Here is a 17,157-nt window from a genome sequence, read left to right as displayed (position 1 = left end):
TTTGATGATAGCAAGCCTTCCGCGCAGCTTGTGCGAGTGAATGGAGAAGCAGTGCGCTCATAAAGTCGTCTAGCTCTGGCAAGAAACATAACGACTTCAAAGAAAATGTAGTCTTTTCGGAGCTCGACCTAATGCAACGCATTCCTAATTAACTGCCACTGCGAGGCACTAGGTTCACCTGTCAAGTCTATCCCTTAGAGGAAAGTTAAATGCGCCCCAGTGGAGCCAATTCTGCCTGAAAATAATGTCTTAAGTGTGCCGTTAGTTAGAACCAACGCGCCTTGAACTTTTTCGGGTCTAAAATTAATTTATGCAATTTTTTTAATCTAGCTATATCCCAGCTCGATCTCTAAAAATTTTACTAAGGTATTGTTTTTTTCCTTCAGAATTGTCATATACTAAAAATATTTGACAAACAAGAGCCATAATCTCAATTCTTTAATATACTGTCCCAGCAATTCTATTCAGCCTCATAGCAGAAATTGAACGGTGAACTCAGTAAAAGACCAAGTCCCTTCATTTTTCGAACACGCAACACGCACAGTCTCTGAACACGAAGTCGCGCATTAAGCCTGTAAAGACCGTTTTTGTCTTGTTTTTTTTTCTCGAAAATATTCCAAACTATAATTACTTAAAATAACAAACAAGTATATTTCTTTAAAACACCAAAGCATCCTTTCATGAAACCATTTACGGTCACGATTCACAACAAAGTAAATTTAAAATAAAGAGCCATGCACAAAAAGGGCCAAAAACGGCCCATTTTTGGGCCCTCGAAATTGGGGTCGAAGTGAGGTTTTTTTTCATCCTTAGGGTGACCCTTTACACATACTAAAATTTCAGATTGAGTATACGCACCGTTTCCGAGTTTTGGGGGGGCAAAGTCCCCGATTTTCACCCATTTTTGCAGGTGTTTTAATGTCGAACTCCGGCTGTTACGAGGTACCAGATCTAGATATTGAAGCGCGGTTTGCGGTGATTTGTTAAGCTATTCTTGTAGTATTTTTCCACATCTTTCACAAAGCCCCAAATGGTTTTTCGGGGAGGGGGGGGGGGACTTCATTCATACTATCACGACCGTTAGCGCATCTTACTGACTTTACTTTGATCTCTTCTCTCCACGCCGCGGTCATGATGGTATTTTCTGTTGGGGATTTTTCTTCTTCTTTACATTTTCCCAATTTTAATGTCCTCCCCCCCTTTTCCCCTTTTTACCCCCTCCCCCGCAATCCAAACACTTCATCTCAAGTGCTTCTTCCTGTAAGGCAGATATGACGGGGTCAGATGTGGGGGATTATTTTTCTTTCTTTACGATTGATAAACTTTGACCCAACTTACTTCTCCCTTACAGGGGTAAGGGCCCCCCTTACCCCTGTATTATCCCCCCCCCCTGGCCCGCTCCACTTTACTTGAAGTATTTTGCTCCCTCCGCAGCAGAAATGACGATGTTTCTGGCAAATAATTTTTTACTTATGTTTAGGTACTGAAATACTTCTACTGAGGCTCACACACCATTCATTTGCGATCGGTATTATGAATGCTGTAAATAAATCTAATCTATTTACTATTTATTTTTCATCTACCTAAAACATTTTTGGTGAGGCGTCAATTGCTGTTGAAAAAGTAAGTTTTAGTGCTTAAAAATTGGAAGAAAGCGGAAGAGAATGTACCTAGGACAGAATAAATCAAACATAGAAGTGGAAAGAGAAACGTGAAAAATATGAATGAGAAAAAATTCACAGAAAACATCGTCATATCTGCCTTACAGGAAGAAGCACTTGAGATGAAGTGTTTGGATTGCGGGGGAGGGGGTAAAAAGGGGAAAAGGGGGGGAGGACATTAAAATTGGGAAAATGTAAAGAAGAAGAAAAATCCCCAACAGAAAATACCATCATGACCGCGGCGTGGAGAGAAGAGATCAAAGTAAAGTCAGTAAGATGCGCTAACGGTCGTGATAGTATGAATGAAGTCCCCCCCCCCCTCCCCGAAAAACCATTTGGGGCTTTGTGAAAGATGTGGAAAAATACTACAAGAATAGCTTAACAAATCACCGCAAACCGCGCTTCAATATCTAGATCTGGTACCTCGTAACAGCCGGAGTTCGACATTAAAACACCTGCAAAAATGGGTGAAAATCGGGGACTTTGCCCCCCCATAACTCGGAAACGGTGCGTATACTCAATCTGAAATTTTAGTATGTGTAAAGGGTCACCCTAAGGATGAAAAAAAACCTCACTCCGACCCCAATTTCGAGGGCCCAATAATGGGCCACTTTGTGCATGGCTCTTTCAACTTACATTAGATGCGACGCGCGCAGATTTGAGTGCTCAATGCTGAAGACCCAACAACAAATGTATCATTGACATGGAACTGTTTACTGAATTCTCTAAATCATAAGAAAATTCAAACTCCTTGTTCACCTGAAAAAATAAAAAAAAAAAAAATACTTTATTGAACGCTCAACAATCAATGAAAGGCATCAAATATCAATCTTTATTTGACACTCGACACTCAATAACATCATAAAAAAAAATACATGAAATGACTGATGATCAATTGAAAGACACGTGTGCAAGATTTCGTAAATTAGTCACCGGAAAAATAAAAATAGCTACAGGGAAAACATTCTATGATTTTCATGAATTTTTTGACCAAAATATCACAAAAGGAGTTTTTGCGATTCAATTCACCAAGCATCGTAGGTATAAACTACCGTGAAGCCTCTCTGAATCTGTGATTCATACATCTACATCTACATCAGATATATCTACTAATCCACCCTCTAAATTTGACGTACGAATTAGACAAGAGAGCTATATAACCTGGTTCCTTAAAGGAAGAAATGGGGCAGATGCTCAATTTTTCCCAAAATTGACGGTATCGGACAATTTTAGTCCAATTTTGGTTAAGAAGGATTGCTTATTTGTCCTACTCAAGAAAGAAGGAGAAAATAAGATTAATTCAACGAACTGACAATGCTACTAATATACCTCTGGGCTTTGATCCCTTGTCAACTAGTGGGGCATTCCATATCTGGACGGCTTTTTGCAATAAGGAACCAAAATTTCTTGTTTACGAATAAAAACACTTATCTTGCATAGGGAAACCATTGGCACACATGTTTTTTCTTTAATGAGCCGGAAATTGTAGTTCCTTGTTGCAAAATGTAGTCCAACTAAGAGTCTGAACGCCCGTTGAAATTTGAAATTGGCGATATTTTTGGCTTAATCATCGCTGAAAACTGGGTTGCTTGACTCAAGCAAGATGATTCTATAATTTGCCGCCAAGAATTTTTGTATCTTGATTAAAGCTGAATTTTTCTTGAAACAATGAAAATAAATGCTGGGGTTAAGCATGCAAGTAGCTCAAATTAAGCAGCAAAATTCTTGATTCAAGAAAAACTATTTCTTGGCGGAAAATTTAAGAGTCTTATTTTTTCAGTGATGATTAATAAGAAACTTTTTGAGCTTGGTATTAGTGTAATGAAGACTGATGCACTCCGTGATAAGCACTTTGCCATGCGAGTTTTTTCGCAAATTACGTTAGACTTGATGAACCGAACGATCAACACTTTAGTCATAAGTCATCATTAGGTGAATCTGAGCGCTGAATTTCGAATTTAACCTTTACGCTATACTGCCGCGCTGAGGAATAACGCCGTATGACCTTTTAGACGTTGTCAAATTTCTTCTGATACAACTCAAACCTCCTAGTGAATTTATCAATATTTTTCTTCTAATTTTTCGGATACTTTATTTCGCAATTTTATCTAAACTTCCTGAAAATTCCAAGGAAAAACATTCATAACATTCCAAAAAAATAAACAATTTAACGAAGGAAGAACGCCGCATGAACATTCGAGAGTTGCCAAATTTCTCTTGATAAAACATGTCTTTTTGACGACTTTTTTGCACATTTTTCTTTGACATTTTCAGACATTTCAGATTAAATTGCGTACAAAAGTGTCGGAAAAATTTGAGAAAAAATATTCACAATTTTCCCCGTAAATTCGGTTTTTATCGAAGGAAACTTGGCAACGTCTGAAGACTCATACAGCGTTCTTCTTTAGCACGGAAGTATAGCGGAAATAGCAATGCGGGTCTCTGAAATACACTGTTCCTGTTTCCCAAGTATCGATTTGTCAACGGCGCACAGTGGACTGAGTTAATTAGAGAGGTTGGACTTGAAATATGCACATAATGATGCACATTTTGATGTTTAATTCGTCACATTTCTAATTTTAACTGGTGCTGATAGAAGATAATTTCACGAGGGAACCAATCGAGCCTTTTTTAAAACCTTAAAATTGTGTATGAACGGAGTTATAAGCCTTTAAAGTTTCCAAATTTTGTCCAACCTCCCCAATTGAGTCAATCCACCGTGCGGCGGGGCTTGTGTGTGCCTTTTTGGCGGCTCGTCTGAATCTCCGACGTCATCGATGCGAGCCCGTGGCGTGGCGCGATATATCGATTGATCTGTCATTTAAACAAATGGGAAAGAATCGATAGACAGGGTGTTCGCTCATAATCGATTCTTTACCATAGCTTCAAATGGGGAAATATCGATAATCGATCGTTCACGCTTCGCCACTGATGCGAGCCGTCTAACCGCGTGGTCAGGTAATGAGTTCGGCTGTCCCCGCGCGTACGGAAAAGGGATTTCCGTTGAAGGCAGATTAATTATTCCACTGAAAGCGTCGGTGGCTGAAAGGGATCGAACGTTGCCGTCCGGCGCTGGGCCGAGCCTCTCCGCCCATAAATACGAGGAAAACACGAATAAACCCCGATCGGACCGCTTTTACTCTCCCTCCGGCAACCCACTGAAGTTTGCGATCATCGGCAGAAAACTTATGGTAAAATTATTCGAGGTAAAATTGGAAAATTTAATTGTTATTTCTGTTCCCAACACGCGCGCGTGCTGCGCGAGCGTGTGTTGTTTGAACTCGTGCGCGTTTTTCCTCGGATGCTTTCTGTAGGCAATGTTCTACGAGTGGTATGGCGTGCTTTGCGATATATCGATTGTTCGGCCGTTTAAACTAATGGAAAAGACTCGATAAAGAGTGTGGCCGCAACGAACGCCTTAATGGTCGATTCTTTACCGTAGTTCCAAATGGGGAAATATCGATAATCGATCATTCACGCCTGTGTTCTACGAAACGCGGGGTAAAGCTAACGAGCCTTTGGAAATCGAACTAATTTTAACAATTTTTTTTATCTAGTTTATATTATTTAAATCCAGTTCTATCACCTCTGGCTAAGAGTTGACCTCCGATTACAAGCCTGTTATCGAGCGCCTGTTAACCTATAAACCTGTGACTAATGTCATCCACAATGCCAGATGTCCGAAAATATTATTGATCGTTTGAAAACTGACATGAAAAATGTAAAAGTTGCTAATTTGTGGTGGATAAAGCTTAACAGAGGTGGCAGAGATGTCCCTTACCAGCTTCAGCTTTTACTGTTAAAAAAAGATTTACATCTTCTTCTCCGAGAAAAACCAATCAATTTTATGTGAAGAGTTAAATCTGACGCAATGTATTTTACTCATAGGTATACATACAAGTTACATACTTACAAACGGATCATTGGCAAGACCAAAGTTCAAATCTAAGCTTTACTAAACCCTCTTTTTAGGACCTTCCTTTAGATTATGGACATTAAAAGAAAGGATATCCTATATGTTTCCAAAACGCAAAGTCTGTTCGCACGGTCAGGAAAAAGTGTTAACATAGTATTTGACCGTCCTATTCGCGAACTGAATGACCATTCCCTTAAAACTTTAGGATCTCTGGAAGATGTTCCGGGTCGATCTTTTGGATGCTAGAGCTGCAATTAGGTTTTCTGCTGATATAATTCTTCGTATGTATGATAGAAATAAATCAGATTCCAAAAAATCTGGAGGACAACGTCGTGCCCAGTATTTCGTGTTTAGACGTATGAAAAATTGACAAAAAAGTTTTGAAAATTTTTTAATAGTCTGTTTTTTTTTTGTATAATTTTTTTAGTCACTGGGAAACCACGAGTTTGATGACGGCGTGGCTGGATTGGCTCCGTTCTTGCAAAAGTCCAAGACACCAATCGTATCGGCCAATGTGGATACTGGCGCAGAGACTTCTTTGCAGAGCAGCAATGGCGTATTGATCCAGAAGTCCCTGAAGATAAAACTTGGCTCCACAACTGTTTGCGTTGTCGGGTATCTAACACCCGAAACTAAGGTTAGTAAAACAGTTCCGTATTGTAATTAAAAACAACTTCGGAGGTGAGGTTTCATTTGTTCGACGGGGGAAAACCGGCTCCCTTTGGGTTTACGTTCAACTTTTAAAACACGAAAATTTGACATGATGTTTTCAATTTATTTCTTTCTTTGGCTATCCCTCCACTCCTTCTCCTCCTATCCGTAAATCGGACTTCAACCATCGGAATATCATAAATAATGGAATGATACAACTATTCAAGCTTCGTGTGATACGCGGTATCATTCTCAATTGAAGGCGTTTTTTATTTCCAAGTTCTCAACTCTATCTCTTTCACAGGTGGAGAGAGACAAGGGCTGGAGGTATCTGAAATTGTTTTAATCTCCTTTCCTTTCTTTTTTTAAAATTTAGCTTCTACGTCCATAGACACGGAGGACTGGCCTCCAAATCAGGGTTAAAACTACCAAAATTAGGAAATCTATCTATAAACTAAAGAAGAGGTAGAGATTTACCTCTAAAAAAATAATGGAAGAAACCGGTTGCTTCAAATATTTCTTTACTTTCGAGAACAACAATAATTATTACGGAGTGGGAGAAAAAATGGAATTTTTTGTTATAATTAAACAAAAAACATGCTTTAGATTTTTGCCGGAATGTAATTTGATACATCTTGAAACTTCATAGAAAAAGATAATAAGAAAACGAATTTGAGACAAATCGTTAAGTTAGCAGAGAGGGGTTTATTGTTAAGACAGCTCAATAAAGATTGGTTTAATCACCGAGCAGCAGTTATTTTTATTAAAAACTGAGATAATTTTAGCCTCCTTGCTGACGTCATAATCAAATTATGTTTTTAATTTTTGCTTCGTCAGTTTCTTTAGGAGAAGTAATTCGAAGAGGAGGGTATCAAGTCGGGTGGAGAAAGGTGGGAGGGAAACGGGACGGAGGGGCAAACTACGGGGAATCCGAGAGAAAATCCGTGCTTCAAAAATGTCGTATTACGTTCAATTAATTACTCGCTTTCGGTTTGGATGCTGATTCAAGGAAAAATGTTGCTTTTTACGTATTGTTCTTGCTTCAGGTGTTTATGACTTCAACAGTGCTATAAGTATCGTCGGATTCCATCCATTTCCACTGAGCCTATAATGATACTCAATAGGGACTTTAGTTTTACCCGGAATCATTATTTTCAGCTTTTTAAATATCTTACAATATCCGCTTCGATGGGCTGATTAAAGCGTAGGAGATCATTAAAATTGCGAAGCAGAATTAAGATCCTCCGATGCAGCCGCTCTTTGAATTATGATGAAAATCGGGTGGAATTAATCCGTTTACTTGACTCTCTAGCGTCAGGTGCAATGAGATGGATGCATTATAAATATTCACAAAATGCGTTTCGGTATTTTTAAGTGGGCTACAGTATTTTTTTTTTTTTTTTTTTTTTTTTTTTTTTTTTTTTTTTTTTTTAAATTTATTTATTTAGTTATTTTTAGTTTTATTTTTTTAAAGAGATTGTAGCTCATATTTGTACGGAAGATTATTTTAAAACTCGTGTAACCTTTCGATAAAACCTCAATAAAGTTTCAAAGTAAATTTGCACTGCAACACCCCCCAGGAAAAAACCTCAGTTACACCGTAGTGCCTTATTGCCCACCCTATTAAAATGTATACAATTGTTTATGTTTTGTTCATTGAAACTCTGAGAAATGAACAATTTGAATTGAAAACCAATTGAGTGACTTGGAGGACATGGCGCAAAAGTGCAGTGTTTGCAATTTCGAGAAATACATGTTTGAAGATTCCAAATTACATGGATTTTTATGGCGGAAAGAAAGCTCAAACTGACTTTATGATGCTTGAAAATTGGAAGTAGGGAGCGAATTTTTCATAGAATATAGTTTTAGTTGGAATAATATATCAATTTTTCAAAAACTTCACTTATGCGCCTTGCCCCTCAATTGTGATACGTTTAGAAATAAGAGAAATAAATAGATAAATTTAGGTTCATCACGTATGAATGGACAATACATTTTGCAATTAGGGATTAATTACTAGCTCATTCGTAAAAACGCATACGTGCATAGGGGCACTATTAACGGCACATACTTCGTTTTTAAACTGAGCGAGAAATCGCAGCATCTAAATGCTAAATGTGGTCCAAAGATCGCACGTCGTAAATTATTTTCTCTCCACACTTTTTTCGAAATTGACAAAAGCTCATCGTGTTCAGGACATCGTATGAAACATCCTTTGAAGTAATGACTATACTTAGCCGGGGCGATATCTTCCGGTTTCCTTTAAAGGATTCTTTCAGTCATAACTTTGACCTTCCCGAAAAAAGCTGACTTTCGCGAGTCATAACAATCCATTTCACAGGTATGGCTATACCGGGAGAGTAAAATTCTTCGAGAACCGGAACGTTTTCGCGTCGATCCCTGACAATAAACGGGACCTCATATTCTGCCGTGCTGAGGAGGAACGCCATATGAACCTTCTGGAGTTGCCAAATTTCCATTAATAAAACTCGGATTTCCTGGTAAACTTAAGTATATTTTTCCTCCAATTTTTCAGAAAATGTCGTTTGCAATTTCACCTAAAGTTCCTGAAAATGCCAAGGCAAATTATTTATACATACATATCAAGCCGCTACCTCAGCGCACTAGAGCGCTCTGCGACTCCAAATCGCCATCGGAATCGATCCTCCCACAAATCATCGGGCAGATTACACCGTCTGATCTCCCCCTCCACTCCCTCTCGCCAACCTTTTACTGGACGTCCACGCCGCCTTCTTCCGGGAGGAACCCAATCAAATACCTTTCTGGGCAACCTACTATCTGCCATTCTCCGCACATGTCCATACCAAACCAGCTGCTTGGTTTTGATATCGTGCACAATATCTTCCTCAACTCCCATTATTTCACGCACTCGTTCATTACGAACGCGCTCTCTCCGCGAGATCCCTGCAGACCTTCGCCAAAAGTCCATTTCGGTTAATTATTCGGCAAATTATTTATAAATTTCCTCAAAAATAAACATTTTATCGAAGGAAATTTGGCGACTCTCGAATGTTCATACGGCGTTTTTCCTTAGCGTGGCACACTGAAAAAAAAACTCCGGCCGTGGGAGCCGCAATTACGGGCTATATGGAGATACCGTCCGTTCCGGGCTCAAAGGCCGGAAATTCCGGCCGCTAGAGCCGTAGCTTCGGCTTCTGAACCCGGAGCAATCGAAGTTACGGCTCCAGCAGCCGGAATTTCCGGCCTTTGAGCCCGGAACGAACGGTATCTCTATATAGCCCGTAATTTCGGCTCCCACGGCCGGAGTTTTTTTTTCAGTGCAGTATTCAGAGGATAAATTAGTGTAGTCGGTTACTATTCTTGCGAGGGGAAGCTCGGCCAGAAGTGAGAACAAAGGACCAACTAAACCGGGCGTGGACGCAAAGCGGTAAACAGTATAGCCAGGGATAATTAATGCCCACCGCCCTCTACGTCTTCCGCGCGTCCGACCTGAAAAATCATCAAAGCCCTGTTTTTTCGCTTCCTGCCCAGCCTGGTGCTTTGCTTGGTCAACGGACGGTGAGTTTCAAAGGCTAGTTGTGGGTTCAGTTCAGAGGGTTTTCCGCAAGAGCGCGTTGGCTGAAGGACTCGCTCCGCTTCGCGGGTGGCTTGAGTAACAATTCAAACAATTGTTTTCATCGCGAGGAAGGCCCAAAGACATAAAGACGGAGCGCTCGTATCTAAAAGCACGGGGAAAAAGTGAAGCTAGGTTCGGCGCTGCGCGCTTGTGTGAGTGTGTGAATGAGCGCGGGAATCCATGGCGGCAAACGGAAATTTGATTTGAACTTGTCCTCTTGATTTTTGCACATTTCTTCTTCGAAACGTATTTTAAATTCCTAAAACGAATATACTAAGAAAGTTCGGTCTGCGTCCTAATATAATACACCTACTTTTGCTCGGTAACAGGCAGTAATCTCAGATAAAGTTAGTTTTTCTTCTGCTCATGGTGGTTCTGCAGGTTCAAACAGGCCGTTACAGTTCTAGATCAACGTTACTCCCAAATGAAATTAATCGGTCGACGACGGACTGAAACTAACCTAAAGTTAAAAAAATATGAGTGTGTACCTGAATTTGGGCAAAAATCAACCTAAAATACTTTGTTTCCGCAATTTTATTTATTAGTTCCCGCCCTACATTTGAATTCAAACTTGTCCCGATTTCGCCGCCAATCCTCTAGCCAATAGTAGAGGTGATTGAAAAGAAGCTCTAGAAGCTTCATTTTTTGCTTTTAGTGCTCCGTCTTTATGTCTTTGGGAAGGCCTCGCTCGCAGTCCCCGGTGATCGGAGGAAATTCGGGTTAAATTACGTCGATCAATCGCGGAATAGTTGAATTTACGCTGATTCTAAGCTTTACGGTGCACGGAGAAAAATCTAAGACTTTGTAAACCAATAAAGAGTTTGCAGGTGTGACGTTAAACACTTTTTTTTGTCATAGATGTCACCTGCAATTACCAATAGCCGGAAATTTGTAAACCAACAAATAGAGAACATGGCAATTCAGAAATAAAAGAAGAAGACCTGAGTTCTGATTATTTTGATTTTAATGCGAATAGACAATTTTTCCTCCGTAAAAAATGGCAGTAACAGGAACGTGTAGTGAGATCCGTCATCCGTGACCTGAGTTGGGTTTAAAGCGGAGAAGCAACTAAACTAACTTCGTGACAAAGCGTGGAGTATCGCAAAAATTGAAGGGGCTCCGATCCGAGATCGTGCTTTTGAAGGTCATTAGCCATCAAACATTCATTATGCTGATGTGGGATAAATTTGCAATTTATCAAAACCTCTTATAGATTTCGGGCGATCGCTAGTTGCCTATGACATAGATAAAAATAACTTAATGTGTTAGTTTTTAAGGTATATGTTTAAACTCTCAAAATGAACATATCCAAAAACATCTATCACAAAACAAGATCATGTGAAGTCCAAATTGCGCGTCTCAGGATAGGTCACACTTTTTTCAGTGACAATTATATCATCTCCAAAGAAAATCAACCCATCTGTAACTTCTGTAATTTATCACCTCTAACCATCAAACACGTAATTATGGACTGCTCTGCCCTCATATATCTCCAATCACAGATCTACTCCCCTACAATCAACAGAAATACAAACTCACTTACGTGCGATGAACCCAATGTTACTATCAAAATTCTGAAACTCTTCACCTCTCTTAATTTAAAAATCTAAATTTTCGTATATACTCCCATTTTCAAAATTCTCTGTAAAGACGTTAATAGCCTGTGACACTGAATGTCTTAAAATATACTAACTAACTAACTAACTACACCATCAAAATTTTAAGTTTCTTTTATTGACACATTTTCATCAATTCAATCAATGATTATTTGAATCATTTGGTTCGTTATTCATCGTTAACTTAATCGAAAGAGTAGTTACGACTTGATTTATATTTATTTGTGAAACTAAAATAAGCGGCAACTCCTGGATTTTGGTGCCGACTCAAGATTTTCCGGTTCGCTCCTGAACGCTCGACTGCTCCTGGTCGATCAAACTCCCGAAGACTCATTAAACTAAAGTCAACATAATTAGCGCACGTTTTTCATAGTCATCAGCACCATCCACGCTGCGAAGAGCGGACTTTGTTTATAATCGTAGCCGTGTCCTCTTGTTTTAACGTCTTTCCCCGAGAAAATAATTTCAAAATTTGATATTATCCTTCGCTAAGGGCAAAACTTCAGAGTGTGTATTTTTAAAGTAACTGGCAGCATTGTTCACTGAAACTTTTTCTGTGCGCCGTCACTCTAAGGTGCAAAATCGACTTGAGTACTGTAAAATATCTTCATTGTCAAATTATCTCACAAACCGTTGTTGACGTATCATTCTCTGTAGTTTACAAAAAAAAATGTACCTCCTTGTATTATTCCTCTTTACTGAAATATTCCGTGAAAGAAAAAAGGGGATAGTTTTCTTGGTTCAACAAAAATTGAGATGAAGAACCTCATAACGTTACTTATAGACCCCGGATAAAAATTGGATTTTCAACGAGACTAATTTACATACATGCTTCTTGATTGCATTCATCAGTCAGCGTGGCGCACGTTTGTACTGGTTACTCAACGTGGAACTCGGTTGAAATCAAGGTGGAGGAAACGAAGGGTGTCACTTCCCTGGTGGATAACGTCAGAACCCCGACTTTGGAGAGGGCGATGCCTCGGTTTATATTGAACCTAGGAAGTTGCGGTTTCCCTGGTAAAAATTAGCAGTAGAATCTGTGTTCCAAAATACCATAGACCTACAGCCGGCTGTAAGATTTCCATTAGCTTCTATAGCCGGCAACACAATTTCTTAAACGTTACTAATTGCGGATGCTAGGACTCAGTGAGTTTTTGGACTACCGCTCTCTTTTTGGGCTATAGTATCTTGATTTATTTTGCAAGGAAAGCTCCGTACTTTTGAAGGATGCCTGCCATTCCTAATATATTAGAGCGCCTTCAATTTCGATACTGTGCAATACCTCTGGTGTGAAATAGTTGCTTCAAGCGCCGTGGTACACTGCGGCGCGGCGCGGCGGGCGGGCAGCCAGCGTGGGACGCGCATTGGCGCCTACAAACCTAACAGGGATACTCCACGCATTGCGCAATGCTTGAAGTATCCCTGTTAGGTTTGTAGGCGCCAGTGCGCTGCCGCTCCGCTTTGTGCTAGGCTCTAATATTTAATCTCGTGGAGTCAGCGTTTTTCAACTCATGACTTTCAAATGTTTGCACACTCTGCATGGATTATTCTCATTTTAATTGATGAAAAAAAATATGTAGTAAAGGAAAATATAATGTGCGCTTTGTAAATATTAAGGTGATTCCGTACAAACTTAGGGATTTACAAAGCACACGAATTTCTACACAGTTTCTTATAGCCTTTTATAATCGATGGCGAAAAAGCAACAGCCAGGCGATAAAGTGTGAAGCCCGGCGATAGGAACTATAGCCCGGCTGTATAATTTTTTATCGCTTCGTGTAGCCCCGCCTTATGATTTTTTCCACTTTCTACAGCCAGCTATATGATTTTCTATCGCCTTCTTCAGTCGGCAGTAAGAACTCCTGGTATTTTGAAACGCAGCTCCTATCGCCAATTTTTACCAGGGTTAACCTGATCTTATCATTTTTATGTCATCTACAAAAATCAAGCATCAAAACACGCTTCTGTGACCAGCGCACCTGACACATTATCTCGCCTTACGAAGTAACTCGACCTGAGTTGGTTGCGGCGCCCGATGCAATTATACGTGTTCCACGGATATGCGTGTTGCATGTTCAAAATTGAAGGCGCACTTTTGCTTTTCTCATCTTCTGAGAAATGCGCGGGAATTTTTTAAGTTCCCGCATCATTTCTGACATCCTCCATAGTCCAGGCATATAAGCCATGAAAAGGGCTATAGCCTGCAAAAATCCCGGGTAGCAATGTTTTCATCGTTTCCTATGTAAATTTTGACGCTGAATCCGAATTTTAATCTTGCGCCATTAAATTCGGACCGGAAAGTTGCCAAATTTGGCAAAAATGGCCTAAAATCGTCCTTTTTTCTGGATTATGACCTGTAACTTGCTAAAAATTGATCTGACGATAAAATTAGTTATTTTCAGAAATAAAGCTCGTTAAATTTCCTGTAAAAAAGTTCCTATACACTTTTTTGCTCAATGCAAAATCAAGCGCGCTGGCGGGCTCCGAACTTTGAAAAAAGAGCAAAAACTGTGTTTTTCGCGGTTTTTGCCCGATGTCTCCTGTTTTAATCGTCCGACGAGTAATTTCTGGACAAACTAAGTGAAGATGATAAAATTTACACTGAGTGAAATGAATTGATGTAAATAATAAGGACAACCCAACACATTACAGTATGCGCAATTTTCGCACATTTTACAAAGTTCGGAACCCGCCAGCGCGCTTGATTTTGCCTTTCGAGCAAAAAAGTGTAAAGGAACTTTTTTATAGGAAATTTAACGAGCTTTATTTCTGAAAATAACTAATTTTATCGTCAGATCAATTTTTGGCAAGTTACAGACCATAATCCGGAAAAATGTCCGATTTTAGGCCATTTTTGCAAAATTTGGCAACTTTCTGGTCCGAATTTAATGGCGCAAAGTTGAAATTCGGATTCAGCGTCAAAAATTACATAGAAATCGTTGAAAACATTGCTACCCGGGATTTTTGCAGGCTCTTTTCCTTGTTTGCCTGGACTACCATGGACTCGCTCCCATGTATGACGGTGCGACAATGCTGCCGTGCTAAGGAAGAGCAACTTATGAGCCTTCAGGCGTTGCCAAGTTTCCTTAAAAAACCAAATTTACTGAGAAAATTGTGAATACTTTTTTTTCCAACATTTTCAGACAATTTTGTGCGCAAGTGAATCTAAAATATTTGAAAATTTTAAAGAAAAAAGTGCACGAATGTTGTCAAAAATACATGTTTTATCGAGGGATGCTGCCGTGCTACGGAAGAACGCTGCATGAACACTCGAGAGTTGCCAAATTTCCTTCGATAAAATGCTTATTTTTGAGGATAGTTACGGATTTTTTCCTTTAAATTTTCAGGAACTTTAGGTGAAATTGCGAACAAAATTATCTGAAAAATTGGAAGGAAAATATTCATACATTTACGAGGAAATGTGTGTGTGTGTTTTATGCAGTCTACCTAGAGTCGAATCAATTTTCAGAATAAGGGAGTTACGTGTGTCTATGGTTGGCTGCCACCTTTTTTCGTTTGGAGGCTTTCCAGTGTTGTCGAGTTTAGACTTTGTCCGGAGGTGGCTACCGCCACCCATGATCAGAGGAAATTTTTCAACGCCTGGTGGCTCATACGGCGTTGCCAAATTTCCTTTGATAAAACGCGAATTTCTTTGTAAACTTATGAACATTTTCCTCCCAATTTTTTAGATAGTTTTGTTCGCAATTTCACCTACAAATTCTGAAAATTTCAAGGAAAAATACTCATCTCAAAGATGAACGATTTATCGAAGGAACTTTGGCAACCCTCGAATGCTCATATGGCGTTCTTCCTTAGCACGGGAGCATAGGTCACCCCGTTCATTCGCTCCGAATGTATGGAATGGAATTGGCGACTAGAACGTGAAGCGGGGTGTAAATGGAGGGAGGCAAATAAGCGTGCGGTATTGTTTCAGTTCCTGGCGAACACGGGTAAGGTTGCAATTAGCGAAGAGGTGGAGGCGATCCGGGCCGAGATCAAGCAGCTGAAGCAGGAGCCTGGAGCGGACAAGTGTCACGTGATTATCGGCCTGGGACACTCTGGCTTCGACGTGGACAAACACATCGCCGCCGTCGTGCCCGAGATTGATGTCATTGTAGGCGGACACACCGACACGTTCCTCTACTCAGGTACCTTTTCATATCCCGTCGCCGAATAAGTGTCCATGTTTCGCCCGCTTTTCCAACCGTGACTCCATCGCACGGACGGTCGAATCCACGAAAACACCCGTTTTCCATAGAAACAGTAGAAAAACAAGGACAAAAAACGGGAAACAAGGCTAACAATTTAAAAAAAAAACCGAGACGTTTCGACTCAAAACTGAGTCATTTTCAGTCGGGAATGTTACAATAAAAATTTAAAAAAAAAAAGATGAAAAACCTGAGCCCTATATGGTGGTGGCCGGGATCTGAGAAAAATCTGGCCTTGTCATCATTTTCCGTAATAAGGAAAAACGCCGTATGAGCCTCCTGACGTTGCCAGATTCTCCTCAATAAAACCGAATTTGCTGGACATTTCTTTAATGTTTTGCTTCAAAATTTTCAAACGATTTTGTTCGCAAATTGATCTAACATGCCTGAAAATTTAAAGGAAAAATATTCGTAACTCTCCTCAAAAATACATGATTAATTTTAGGAAATCTGGCATCTCTCGAATGTTCATACGGCGTTTTTCCTTTGCACGGCAGCTTACTTATCGAGCCTAGCACATTGGCCAGGATCCGCTCGAAAATTAGATGTATTTCTATCAAACGGAACTATGTGCATCATGACGTGAGTCCTGCTATGCGTGTATTCTTATGGGTCTCAGGGCTCATGTCTTAATCCACATAGTTCCGTTTGATAGAAATATATCCAATTTTGAATGGCGTTGGTATTTTGATCTGATCACTTCTCGCCATCCATGAAAATCAATTTGCAGGACATAATCCTGCCACTGTCACTATTGGCCCATTCGAGATGAACCGCACCCTTTTTGATACTTTCATCCGAGAGAGGATGGACCAAAGAATCTTGTCTAAACCCTCTCGGTGTGTTTACGGAAGCTGGATCGTAATTTCCTGTTTTGTTGACAGGGAAGCAACCGGATATTGAAAAACCGGAAGCGAACTACCCGTACATGGTGACGCAAGAATCGGGGAAACGAGTGCCGGTGGTGCAAGCGTACGGCTACACCAAGTACCTCGGAGAGCTGAAATTGGACTGGGATGACAATTGGAACCTGGTCCGTGCCTCCGGCAACCCAGTTTTACTCGATGACAAGGTTCCTCAAGGTCAGTTCCGTTCATTGGACGGCGTTAAGTAGAATGCACTGGGAAAAAAAGTAGCTTGGATCTAGAGTCCAGACTCTTAATAATATTGACGATAAAAAATACTGTTGATTCAATCAGATTTTTTCTTGAATCGAAGAGCCGAGCCTCTTGATTTAGACGGATATACTTTTGATTCAAGCAAAAAGTCCGATTGGATCAAGAGTATTTTTTCTTGTCTATGTTTTTAAGAGTTTGGACTCTAGATCCAAGGGACCTTTTTTTCCAGTGTGGAACTAAGCCCTGTTAGCTTTTGCCAAATCAAATAGGAGCAACTTAATTTTTTACAGTCGTGCGGATTTTTGTGCAAATGCCAGTGGATTTTCTGCCTAAAACAAAGCAAATTCCTTGAAATTTTCAAAGGAATCCGCACAAACGTTCTGTAGTAA

At 40.0% G+C, this 17,157-nt stretch overlaps 2 protein-coding genes across 2 annotated transcripts in view; one reads left to right on the top strand and one right to left on the bottom strand.

Annotated features, from left to right (window-relative positions):
* The window catches only part of LOC109030582 (protein 5NUC), a 100,105-nt gene that overhangs the window by 41,185 nt on the left and 41,763 nt on the right, over positions 1-17,157 (top strand). The window contains exons 3-5 of the mRNA XM_019041618.2: positions 6,005-6,214; positions 15,377-15,590; positions 16,535-16,732. Of these exons, the coding sequence (XP_018897163.2) occupies positions 6,005-6,214; positions 15,377-15,590; positions 16,535-16,732 (622 nt within the window). The remainder of the gene's footprint in view (positions 1-6,004; positions 6,215-15,376; positions 15,591-16,534; positions 16,733-17,157) is intronic.
* Positions 1-17,157, bottom strand: part of LOC109030581 (Rap GTPase activating protein radish) — a 240,819-nt gene that overhangs the window by 204,860 nt on the left and 18,802 nt on the right. Inside the window, 1 exon segment of the mRNA XM_072298462.1 lies at positions 2,298-2,420. The gene's annotated coding sequence lies outside the window, so the exon portion shown is untranslated.

This window comes from Bemisia tabaci, chromosome 3 (assembly GCF_918797505.1).
Source record: "Bemisia tabaci chromosome 3, PGI_BMITA_v3".
NCBI lineage: Eukaryota > Metazoa > Arthropoda > Insecta > Hemiptera > Aleyrodidae > Bemisia > Bemisia tabaci.
The sequence above is the reverse complement of the archived record's forward strand: the minus strand, read 5'-3'. Positions and strand labels throughout refer to the sequence as shown.